At 38.9% G+C, this 12689-nt stretch overlaps 1 protein-coding gene and 1 long non-coding RNA gene across 9 annotated transcripts in view; one reads left to right on the top strand and one right to left on the bottom strand.

The window, feature by feature from the left end:
- FHOD3 (formin homology 2 domain containing 3) overlaps nt 1–12689 on the top strand; it is a 371712-nt gene that overhangs the window by 28611 nt on the left and 330412 nt on the right. For 5 of the 6 annotated variants that reach the window (XM_064429703.1, XM_064429712.1, XM_064429718.1 and 2 more), the window contains exon 2: nt 10769–10875. In XM_064429703.1, coding sequence (XP_064285773.1) covers nt 10769–10875 — 107 coding nt within the window. Of the gene's footprint in view, nt 1–9050; nt 9580–10143; nt 10216–10768; nt 10876–12689 lie in introns of those variants that run through there. The other variant, XM_064429694.1, reaches the window with a different exon arrangement.
- LOC135306172 (uncharacterized) lies at nt 5426–10815 on the bottom strand. Of its 3 annotated transcripts, XR_010366999.1 has the most exons (6): nt 10642–10815; nt 10314–10429; nt 10136–10223; nt 8733–9789; nt 7015–8205; nt 5426–5990 (listed from the first exon to the last, which is right to left on the bottom strand). It is a non-coding gene; the product is annotated as an uncharacterized LOC135306172 (long non-coding RNA). The 3 variants fall into 3 exon arrangements; XR_010367002.1 differs by lacking the exon at nt 8733–9789 and having other exon boundaries at nt 10136–10229; XR_010367000.1 differs by having other exon boundaries at nt 7015–9789; nt 10136–10229.

Genomic DNA, 12689 nt, shown 5'->3' on the forward strand with positions numbered 1-12689 from the left:
ATAAAGAATCTTGGTTTTATGGCCTCTCTCCTTTCCGTTCAGCTGAAGATGTCCTTAATCATGAAGGTGAGGAGAGCCAGCTCTTCGTATTAGTTAGGAAAACTGAACACAGATGAGGAAAGTGATTTGAAAAATCTAGATGCTAAAAAGTTTGAATAGATGCAGAGGCTAAATTATTCTCATGCTATAGGTTTGTTATGTTTAGTGTGAGAGAAATGTGTTCTTTTTGAGTTAAAGAGATGTAGCTTTTTAGACTAAATTTGACTTTGCTGAATCATGTTCCCTGTTTAGTTTGTGTGTCATCTCAAATTTAACTAACTTAAAATGGTAGAATCAGGTGTGTTATTTCCCCATTCCATATGCTATTATCAGGGGTTTTTATGCAGAAATGCAATTATTTTACATTTTTTATTTACTTTTTTTTTAGTTAACAGTAAACATTGCATTAAACACTAAGTGAATTTGGCTATCTTGTTTCATGGCTATTGACATTTTGAGCAATCATACGCTTTCCAACAATGCCTGTGTGGCTGCTGTTAGAAGCTGTGGTGTCACACTTGGATGCAGATACTGTAATAAATTCTAAATTGGTCCCTGGGGAATACTATGTTAAAGGGAACCACAAAGCAAAAGGTCTGAGAGTCAGTGACAAAGCTGCCCAAGAACAGCAACAGGTAGGCATCTACTCATTACGTGTTCACTGTGGTGTTGTCTGTATTTGAGACCTCTGTAATAGCAGTCTCAGAATTTTGAACTCTGAACTTCCTTTTGTTATTCTTAAGTCAAACCCATAATATTAATATAACAGCTTTCTGTGTTTGTTTTCAATGTCTTTGTTATTTCAGCAGAATATTTTTATTGGCAGTGTATTTTTCCAGTGGCTCTTGAGGATCTAATGTGGCATTTATGTTTCACTTCATGCCCTGTATTACCTGACCCCAGGAGTATTTTGTGGCGTCTACCAGACCAGAGATAAAAGCTTCTGTTTCAGACTAGGAGTGCAGGCTATGTTCAAAATACCACCATTTCCATACCAGAGTAGCAGTTCCTTTTAAAGTGATTGTGCTCCGTGTCCCTATGTTCAGTTGTGCAAAACTTTGGATTATCCTTTGTATGGAGGCATGGCTCGGTCAATGTGACTGCGTATAAACTCTGCAAAGTGAACATAGTTTATGAAGTATTTTGACAGTGGCAATTACTGTGCTAAAAATAAATCACATGAGCATTAGCATTAATAACTACTCCTACAAGATATGCTAATGACTCCTAGAGGACTGAAAAATTTGGGACACTGTTGCATATGCTGGATTACTTCTTATAATGTAAAGTTTAAGATCTAGGAAGTCATTAGGGGTTTTTCCATCAACCCCTGAATGAGTATGAAAGAGTGAGTTTGGTAGAATTCAGCAACCTACTGACTTGTGAGCATGGATGACTGAATGTGGCACAGTTGCCATCACCAAAAATGACCTTCTGTATAGCCCCTGTGCCTGACCTTACTTTTAAAACTCTGACCACACAGAAGTATTGGTCTAGTTGGAATTTTAAAGGATAGGTTTTTGGGTTGTTTTTAGAAGATACTTTGAGTTACAAAATTAGCTTTAAAAAGGAGAAGGGTATGGGGGAAAGAGTATAGCTTTGTTTCAAGTAATTGCAGTGGAGCTGCTTGGCACACAGGGCTTTTAGATCAAGATAGTGATGGTGTGTGGGGCTACTGTCATAGTTGAAAATGAGAATAGTTTTTAGTGCCCACTGTTAATTTTGGGCACTAACATGTGGCTTACCTACAGATTATTTGCTTTCCTTTTATCTCATGAATGTCAAACTTTTTACTCAAGAAAGTTTGTGTGGCAGCAGTCCTGGCCTAGATGCTTTGTTCTTTCTCCATCGTACTGCCCAAAGTGATGATGATGTAACACAGACCAGGTAGCACCCACTCACATGAGAAGGGAGACACAAGAGAGCAGTTAGTTGTAACTGAAGCCAGATAAATAATTGTTGCATTTGCTGTGATCTTTGGGATGCAACTAGACCATTTCTATTTTTTCTTAGTCTGTGACAAGTAACAGTGACAGCAACCATGTTATGTTTTAAAGTGCCACCAAAGGACCACTGTATGCAGGTACAGAAAACCTGAATCTGCTGATCTGCAATAAAATTTGAAAAACATTAAAATATGGCACATTCTGAAAACAGCATGGTCATTCTCATGTGAAGCTTGGTCTTGGATGACACAGTATTAAATGTCTATTTCTGCCAATCAGTTTGTACTACTTTGCTTAGAAGTAGTGAATACCTCTGTGCTGGTGAGTAGGAAGAGTTTCTTTTTGTGCTTTTTCCTGAGGAGTAATTTGTTTTATTAAAGAAGAGAGGATATAGGAATGCCAAGGGAAAACTGAGACTTGATGGCCCTGGTAACAGGATTCCCATTGTGTTGGAAACAGCTGAACCAGAAGGGAGAGTGTTTAAGAACTGCATAGCTCGAGTGTGTGAATGTATCAGACTCGTGATGTGTAAAGCCAAACAAGGCTTTAGATTTAGAAAGGGGAAACTGAGCGTAAAGAAACTTTGCTTTTCATCAACCCTACTCTGCAGAACATGCTATAGGTGAATAAGGAGTGCACCACCACTAATAAGAGCAATTGTAAGCCAGTCATGTTTAAATGAAAAATGAGCTAAGACATTTGAGTAAGATAAGGATTTTCAGAGGCTGTGCCAAAGGCTAGAATTGAAGAGGGATTTTTATTTCCACAGTTTGATACTGGATTACTCTAATCTCTCCCTCTCTCATTCCCTTTCTCTGTAAATTTTGGAAACAACCAAATGAACAAAGTAATCTGTCCAGTGGGTCAAATTACTGGAAGTCTGGTGAGAGCTGGCTGTGATTCCAGTGAGTGACTGCAAAGCTGAGTGGTTTTGGTGATTGGTACTAACACTAGTAAACAAGAGTACCCTCATCTCATACTGTAGGGCCCTTTGTCTTAGGAGTGGAATCCTTGATCACTGTTTGAACTGCATTTTTGAGGTGTGCTTACTTTTATTTAAACAGAAGGTAGTGTAAAGAGAGTACTTGGCTAAATCTTGGCACACACTAGCTGCCAACTTGGTAAGACTTTGTTCACGTTTATTATCAATCTGTTTGGGTTAGAAGGGATCTTAAAGATCATTTAGTTCTAACCTCTTGCCATAGGCAGCAATGCTACCCATTAGATTAGGTTACTTAAGGCCATCCAACCTGGCCTTGAACATTTTGATTGATGGCTCATCTACAGCTTCTCTGAGAAACCTGTTAGAGTGCCTTACTACTCTTGAGTAAAGAATTTCTTTCTAATACCTAATTTAAATCTTTGCTCATGTTTAGAACTGTACCCCCTTGTCCTTTTACTATCTACTCATAAAAAAAGCTGCTCTTCTTTTTAGTTTTAAGCACTCTAAGTACTGTGAGGCCTCAGGGAGGTCTCCCTGAATCTTCCTCTTCTCCAGGCTGAACAAGCACCTCTCCTTTCTTCACAGCCCTCCGACCATCTTCATGGCCTTCCTTTGGAGCCCGTTGATAGGTCCACATCTTAGGCTGAGTACTACAGAACCGGATGAAGTACTCCAGCTGGGGTCTCAGGCACAGGTGGAGAATCACTACAATCTACTGGTCATGTTGTTTAGAGAGATTTGTTCAAAAGGTGTTCTTCTGAATAGATTCTCAGGGCAGGGAGTTGGGGGTGAGAAAAGAGCATTTCTCATGATTGTTTGTTGAAAAAGTACAACTCTGTGGTCTGTGAATAAACAAGGAAGACGAGAAGGGCTTGTGGGTCTGCTGTGCCTTTTTGACACGGGTGGAAGGTGCATCTGCCATTTCCCTGCCTTAACCTCTGCCAACCTACTGCTACCATGGGACAGAGACATTAAAACCAAGGAACCTCCACTTGGATGTGCACTGGTGCCTATCAAAGCCTTCTGAAGGAAAACAGATTTGTGTGAGTTTATTTTGGCATAGTAAAGTATGTGCTGACTTTGCACTGAATTATGTGCCCAGTGGGCTTCTTGAGCGAGGAGACTCGTGTACATGGAGCCTCGCAGGGGTGTGTTAGAAGGAGCACGCAGCCATCCTCAGTCTGTGTGTGGACATAGGAATTGCTCTGTTCTTCTCTCCTCACTCCCCTCGTGCTTGGTTTCTTGGTATTTCTCTTGGATTGTAAGAAGCTAAAGGCAGTAGATGAAAACAATGACTGAATGCACATTTATATTTTTTTAAATTTAATTTCTGTTACTTAACTAGTTTCTGAAAGCGACAGCAGTCATTTATCAGCACCAGGTAGCTGGCTGATTTAACAACTTTTTTTGTTGCTGCTGTACTTTTTTCCCCTGCTATTCTTTGCTCCTTTTGGTAATATACCTCAACTGTGAAATGAAAAAAAAAAAAGTGCTTTCCTGTTGCAATAAGTCCTACGGCAATAAGGACTTCCTTATGAAGAAAAATGGCTGTTACCTCTTTATGTGGGTCAGTGCTTGAAATGAGAAAAAAATATTGTCATCATTGGTGTACTACTATTGATCTATTTTGAGTCTTCTTAAGCTTGATATTCTTGTAATATGAGCTATTTTGGCCCCACAGGATGAGGAACTAGCCACTACTAGCCAGATATGGTTACCTGAGACAGAAGATGACAAACTGAGCTTCTGCCCTATGTACTTGACTTACTGGTCGCCCATAAGGAACACTTGCATGAGTGGTTGCTTAGCTCTCTCCAAGCTGTATGTGTTCAATTTTGCAAATGGGTGTGTTGCTGCTGAGGGCTCTCCATGTGCTGGTGAGGTGGGGGTGACCCTTGATTTAGGGCCTGGATCAAGCTCTGCAGCTCTGACCTTGTTATGCTTGTTCCTGGTAACAACTGAAGCCAGAATACCCCTATCCTTTTGTGTGGTACAGTTTCACTCTGTAATGGGGGAAATTGCAAACTATGAAGGAGTAGGAAGATCTGCTTTTAAATATTCTCATATTTTAACCTTTTAATCAAGTGCTTATTTGCTTTTGCATAATGAATTGTGCTCAACTAAGTGAAACTTTAACCAGTGTAGGTATAAATATATAACAATCTAAATATTGTTTGTTATCTTATGATCTTATGTAATCTATGTACTTCCTCTTCACCTGTTTTAGATGTGTCTGTCAAATTTAGGCAATTGTTACTTTTTTTTTTAAACTGCAGGGAAAACAATCTAAAATACATGCATAATTTATATCCATTTTTTATCTATGGAACTGTTTGGATGGTGGTGTTTAGGTTTGTGTGCATGGTGCTTTCATGGATTTCCATGCCAGTTTTGGTTGTAGCATAGGTACTGTAGTGTGTGGGTGGTGTGGATCAGTTACCACTGTGTGGACACCAGATACAATCTGAAAAAGTTAAAACATCTCTCTGTTCTTCTTCTAGAACTTTTATTACAGAAATGGTGGTTTGATTTAGTTGCTCTACTTATATGTCAGGCTGTTGTACACAAGCATCTGATTGTCTCACTGTTTCTGTGTTTCTGGTCAGTTATGGAAAATCAGTGAGTAGCTAGTGAGGTCAGTGCTGCTTAAGAAGCTTTTTCCAGGTTCTCCTCTTGTTCAAAAAGACAGCTATAAATCAGTGAATCAGCACCTAAGCAACTGCTACCTCTTGATACGGATCTTGTCATGACAGAGTACAGATCTTGCCATTTCAGGATGAAACTGAAGATGATAATTGGTATATCAATTACATTTTTAATGAGGATGACCTGAGTACAGACAGTCTTAATTTCTTTGCTTCCTTCCTGTAAACCCAGTGCACAGGTCTGACTACCCACAGCTGGTGAGTCTGACTAAAGCACTTATTTTTTTGAATGTGGCATGTGTTTTTGTTTCCTCACTTGTGTGAATAAGACTACTCCTAGGCAGTCCCACTCTTTGTAGAGATTTCAAAAATGTTCATGTGGATTCAGAAATATACCATGGATGTTTTCCAAAGAACCTGTTCATTTGCAAAGATGAGAATGTAATTGAAATGAACACATAGGTTTTTTTATGGCTTTTTGATACCATTTGTTGCTTATACTAAAATCAAAAGCCTTGAAATCTTGCAGAAGACTGATTATTGAGTAACCCTGTGTTTAACTCAGAGAAGTAGCATTACTTTTTTCCCATTTGATGGTGCTTTTCTCTGTTTATGGTTCCACAATACTGGTAGTATCCTTTTAATGTGATTATAGGAAAGTTTGGAAAAGCCTACAGGATGAGTTCCATTTAAACTTGTATTAACCTTTTGGGTCTTCTTGGCAGTACAGTAAAGTGTCATGCAAAAAATGATAAACAATTTGGAGGGATGGGTTAGAGATTTTTAGAACAAATGGTTTTGTAGGATTTTGAAAAGGTCTTGGAGAATCTCACCTTTTGGCAGTAGTATAAATTAATTATGCAGTTTAATAACAACAAAATTCAGATCAGAATTTTGAGACTAGTAAGGAATACTGAATGGTTAAAGAAAGTTATGAATAAAAGGGTTAAATTAAATAATTTCTCAAAAGCTGAGTAGACATCTCATTCATGATGATGTAAAACAACTCAGTTAAATATTCTTTAAAATATTGTTTGTAGGAATTCTGCCTCTTGATTTTCCTAAAAGATGTTTTCTAATAAGGATTTCAATGTGAATTATGCTCAGTGGGAGAAGCATGTAATGAATGAGCTGGATGGGGCTATTTGTGACAGTCTCTAGAGACAGGAGGAGTGATGTATAGCAGATAAACATGGGATTAATGTTGGGCAAAGGGAAGGGATCAACATCCTAAATTGTTACTAATAAGCACTAATGAGAGAACATCAGCCATCCTTTGTGTTGAAAAATGCAGTCAATTTACTAAATAAAAATAATTCATGAAGTGGCTTCTCTTTTTGTATTCTGCCTGTAATATATGTGCACAAGTGTAGCTGGAGGCAGAGTAGCAAAGTAATCCTATATAAGGAAGATTTTAAGATTTCATTGCCTTAATACTTACCAACTTCTAAAGTGTTGTTTTGATCGCTTCCATCTTTGTGTGTACACATGAAAGAGAATAAAAAACACCCAACTTTTTGGCAAGACTCAGAATTAAGTAAGGGAAATAAAAGATATTGCCATTTCTCTCATTACTGTAACTCCTGCTAACAAAATGCAGCATGCAATGTACAGATCCTTAAAGCCTGAATGAATACCATGTTCAGCTGAAACTATGAAAATGAGATGAACATAAGTACAATGTACTATTCTTACTTATTTTGTCAATGAAGGACTTCCTGTTCCCCTAGTGCTTTTTGTACCCTAAAGTCACAAGATATTAGTAAGGCTCAACTTCTTTTCTCTAATTATGCAGTATAAATGGAAATTGTGGGCAAATCTCCTAATCTCCATAGAGACAGCACAACACTTATCTAATTAGTAGTTTGCCTTTTGGCATTACTTTGAATAAATTAGCATTTCATTACATACCCTGAACTACTTGGAAAAAGTTTCCCAGACTAGTATTTAGTCTTTCTTTTCTGAAGAGTGTATTTTGAATTAACATAGGTTAATAATCTCCTTTGTAACTGGAAAGAGACAGAGTAGCACTGCTATTGTATTTTTAATATTAGATGGTTGCACTTGCAGGTTCTTTGCTTTCTGTAATCCCTAGGAATCAGAGTAAAATCTTATGTCACCTTATTTAATGGCTTACTCCTTCACCAGGGAAAAATCCAAAAAAGAAAAGCAAAAAAAATGGAAAAAATTTTGAAATACAACTTGACATCCTCTATCTTTTCTCCAGAGAATTTTCTTTCAAATTGCAAAAGTCACACTCTATCACTAACTGTAAATGAGCTTTTCTACAGTATTTCCAATGCAGCTAATCCAGAATACACTATTTGTCTTCCTTTCTTGTATCTAAATCGGTGGCAGGAAACAGAGTGACTAAGTTTAGGTGTTGACTGCCAGATAAGACGAGTGGCTGCTTATTATGCTTTTCCTGAACAGGTACTGAGAATCAAAGCTTGGATGGGAAATTAAAAGAGGTAATTCATCAAGGATAGACTTTAATTGATTTTCTTTCTAAGTATTAAAAAGAGCAGAAAGAAAAATCTATGGAAGTGATAAAGGGTGGTAATTTCCTTTCCTTGAGTCACTGGCTGTTTCAGATCCCTGCTTACACCTTCAGAGAGTCATTGGCTGCCACCTGTTGCAGAAGATGGGCATTAAGTATGGTGTTAAATATTTGACTCTTCTCAAAGTGGTCTTAGCAGCAGGGATGTATGGTTACATCACCATTGCCATGGTTGCCTTTTGATAGACGGAGGCATGCAATGAAACTGTTGGTTTGTTTTTGCTAAATCCATAGGAATGAAACCATCTTCATTTTGGGTTCTTTGATTGTTTTGGTTTGAAAGACAGGTGTCTGCTAGGGAAGGTTCATATTCTCCATTCTCCCTTGGAATGGAGAATATGAACCCCCTCCCTCCGAATTATTATCATTTTGGAAATTAAGGGGCTCTCAGGCAAAAAGATATGGGAATAGGAATAACAGTTCTTTACTAGTGTGTATAATAAACAAACAACAACAACAACTACAGCATTAACAACAAACAGAACCAGAAAACCCAGTTCCAGCCTTTCGGCTGCAGCACTTCCCCCTCTGGTGCAGTTACAGCTTTAAACAAGATTTGGAAGGGTGAGGGCATAAAATCACGATCACTGAAGACAGACCTGGAGGCAGCATGCCACTGTTTGAGAGACAGTGTGCTAATGAGGTCCTTTGGTCCGCTGTCCTGTTAGTGGTAGGGGATAGAGATCCATGCAGCAGCAAGGATTATTGATGTGCTAGAAACTGCAGAAGCACTTGGGAATGCTCATGCAGGAATCGGAGCTTCTTCCCAAGAAAAGGCAGTGGGATTTATCACCCAAATGAAGTACATCTACACATACGCATGCAGCGTGGGCATGGGCAACCAACAGGAGGAAGTGGAACCCATTGTGCAGCAGGAAAACTATGACATAGGGGATTGGAAGTAGGTGATTAAGGCTCCTTCCAACGCAAACCATTCTATGATTCTGTGACAAGAGGAAATGGCCTCAAGTTCCACCTGTAGAGGTTTAAATTGGATGTTAGAAAAAATTTCTTCACCGAAAGAGTGACCAGGTGTTGGAACAGGCTCTCCAGTGAAGTGGTGGAATTGCCATCCCTGCAGTGTTCAAAAGACGTGTGGATGTGGCATGGAGGAGCATACTTTTGTGGTTAACATGTGCTGTGTTAACAGTGAGACTCAATGATCATAGAGGTCCTCTCCAGCCTTAATCGTTCCCTGTTCTGTTTGGCTGTCAGAGTGGATTTTGTATTTAGCAGTACAGCACATCTGGAGCTTACAATATTTGTGATCTTGGAAGCAGTTGCAGAAGAACCCACAGTGCAGTGCTGCACATGATGGTCCCAGCAGCGCGTTCAACTGGACTCACATATGTCCATTTCTGTGCTTCTGGGCTGGATTCTCTGAGCAGATGGTCACTTAACCCTAGTGCTGAGGCAGGACAGCCCTGTACATTCACTTGGCCCTTGGTAAATGTTGTCCTGTTCTCCTGCCCTGGGAAGGCTTTTTTTCCTCATTATTTGTTATTTGACACTGAGTTATGTCATGGTGAGAGACTAGCTCATGTTCCTTTCTAGCTCTTCTCTCAGCTTCTTTAGTTTTCTCTCTTGATCAGTAACTATTTTGTGTTCCTGGTCAATGAGTTAGCCAGAGTTTTGGGATGATTCATCCTAGGTCTTCTATTATGATGAGCACCATGCAAATAAAACCCCAGAAAATTTATTTTCTAACTTTGGTCAAATATGGCTCTTTTTAACAAATGGAACAATTAATGGAAAACTTGAAGATGAGGGAAAACAGAAAAGAAATAAAGACAGTGTATTAGTTCCTTCCTCCCTCCCTCCCTCCCTCCCTCCCTCCCTCCCTCCCTCCCTCCCTCCCTCCCTCCCTCCCTCCCTCCCTCCCTCCCTCCCTCCCTCCCTCCCTCCCTCCCTCCCTCCCTCCCTCCCTCCCTCCCTCCCTCCCTCCGTCCATCATTGTGGGCAGATTTCTGCTTTCAGGTCTGGTCCTTGATTACCTCCGTACCTTTGTAGGAGGCTGGCACAGGTTTCCAGTCCACCCCCAGCCACTGCCTAGGATTGTTGTTCCTGCACCCTCTGAGGCTGGTTAGTGCCTGGCCCTAAAAGCAGAATGTCAGAAAAATCTGTGACTTGGTTGACTGTACTCACCCTTACTGTACGACCCCAAATCTTGGCTGCCACACTTTGCTCTGTCTCTTGGCTATATCTGTCCTCACAGGGGCCATTCAGTGGCTCACAAAACAGCTCTTTCTTCCTTCTGTCTGCATCCAGGGGCTCAGAAACTCTACTTACAACTGTACTGTAAGAACAGAGAACAGTAATTGATACACATTGAAATTAACTTTTCTTTCTGTATTACATTGTAAAGGCTCTATGCTAAAGCCCTCTAATCTTCTGTATGTTCTAATAAATTTCACTGTGTTTGTTAGTTGTGTTGATATTGTTGTGAGCAAGCCTGGTCTGGGGAACATGGGTTTGGAATTTAATAAATTGCCAACAAATTTTTCTTACCTGCTCCCATCATATTGTTTGTTTTAGGGACATCTTGTCTGGCGTAGTAGTAAATGGGAGGGCAGTGTTAGAGATATGTTAGAGAGAAAGACTGCTGTAATCTAATGGTCTGAATTTTGTTCTACAGCTTGATGACTGCACCCTGCAATTGTCTCATAATGGTACCTATCTGGATCTAGAATCCACCCTAGCAGAACAAAGAGATGAACTAGAAGGCTTCCAGGAGGATGCTGGGTAAGTAAAGGTTTACTAAGTTTTTATAAATAAGCATGTGGTTAACTTCATGTGTTCAGGTCAGCATAGGAAAAGAAAAGATAAAAATCTTTCCCTTGCATGCCTGTATGTCTGTCCCTTTGATTAAGAATTTTATGACTTCTCTCTCTACATTCACTCTTACAGTTTCTCTAAAATATGGCATACTGTAAAGAAATATATGAATATGAATATCTTGATTAGTCTAGTAAGATTTTATAGTTCTTTAAAACTTGATAAATGAGGATGATTTGTTTGGAGAACTCTGAGATCTTTCCTACGATATTAGTCATGTAGAGGATTATATTGGGGTGCTGTTCCTGAAGTTAGAAACTCAATTTATTTTGCCTTGATAAGTTAAGTCCTCCATTTATATTTTTGAAGAAAAGACCTGTATTGGTTTCTTTTTTTACTCCTGGGATTGATTGAGCCAGTCCAAGGGATGGGGATGCATGTTGTTTTTTTTCTTTAATATTCTCCTCTCTTGCTGTTTTTTCTTATTTAGTTATTGCTGGCACACATGCATTGCTATGACACAGTTTCCATAATCATCTCTTTGAGAAATGAAAGTAAAAGCAGAAGTTAGCATCAGTGTGTGTTTGTGTAAATGCACATAGGAGATTTGGGTTTTTTTTGAAGAATTTTCCTTTTCTGGCTATTTCAGGTGGTTGTCTTACTTAAGATGTAAAATGAACAGAAAGTCTAGATCTATTTTTGTCTTTCTGGTTACTGTATTGGACTGGATAGTTGTGGTTATTTTATGGGTGTGTTTAACTGAATTTTAAATTGGTCAGAGTTTGTTATCAGTAGGAGATACAGCCCTTTTCTTATACTCCTTCTCCACTTCTGGTAGCTGTCTTGCCTTTGATGAATATGCCTTATAAATCTGAACTGTGCCTCTGAAGATTATTTTTTGTGGAGAAGAATTTTAAATAACATTTTCCAGATATTCATGTGTATGCATTTGTGTATGTCCTATTTGCACATAAGTTTGGGGCCAGTTTGGGACATGTTTTATAACCATTACAAGATAAAAAACTTCTGTTAGAAACCAGTTAGAAGAGAGTCTGTTGATAGACAGAGTAGCCAATACAAACTGAACTGAGCCTTCTTTCCTATGCAATAGGAGTGTTGACTGTTGAAATCGATATAGTCTTCAGTTTTGTGCATAGGTGTTAAAAATCACTGCAAAGAACAGCAAGTTCATATTTCCAACTAACTTTATAATGAGCTGAAAGCAAGTAATTTAAAGGATTTTTTTTGGGGGGGCAGCAATACATTTTTAATTGGTCACGTTTTTTCCCTTCCACTGGTGTCTCTGTGTTAATTTTGATAACTTTAACTTCACTACTTTTAACACTCCACAGAAGTAATTTGGCACTGCCAGACCATCTGGCAAGTGAGACACCATTTGGCACTTTTCCTGCCAGACTTTGCTCTTGAAATGGCAAGCTACTGTCCACCTTGTTTTATTTTTATGCTTCTTTTGGGCATGTAAAATCAATTATATGATTTGTTCCTGAAGCACAGTTATAATTTTCTCTGTGGTAGCTATTCTAGGGAAAAAAAACCCAAAACAAAAAACATGGAACTGCTGCTTAAAGTTTTGTACTGGTGAGGAGTCAGATGGATTTCTGCATTTCATTTTTTGTCAGTGTTTTGTGAGAGAAGAAAAGATAAACAAAAACCATCAGAGCTTTGGGAAGTATGTGGGATAAGCTTCTCTGTAGGACTTAACATTGTTACTTCACAGTAAATGCAGATTATGTGGTGTTATTCAGGAAAACAGAATATTC

This window comes from Passer domesticus, chromosome 1 (assembly GCF_036417665.1).
Source record: "Passer domesticus isolate bPasDom1 chromosome 1, bPasDom1.hap1, whole genome shotgun sequence".
Lineage (NCBI taxonomy): Eukaryota > Metazoa > Chordata > Aves > Passeriformes > Passeridae > Passer > Passer domesticus.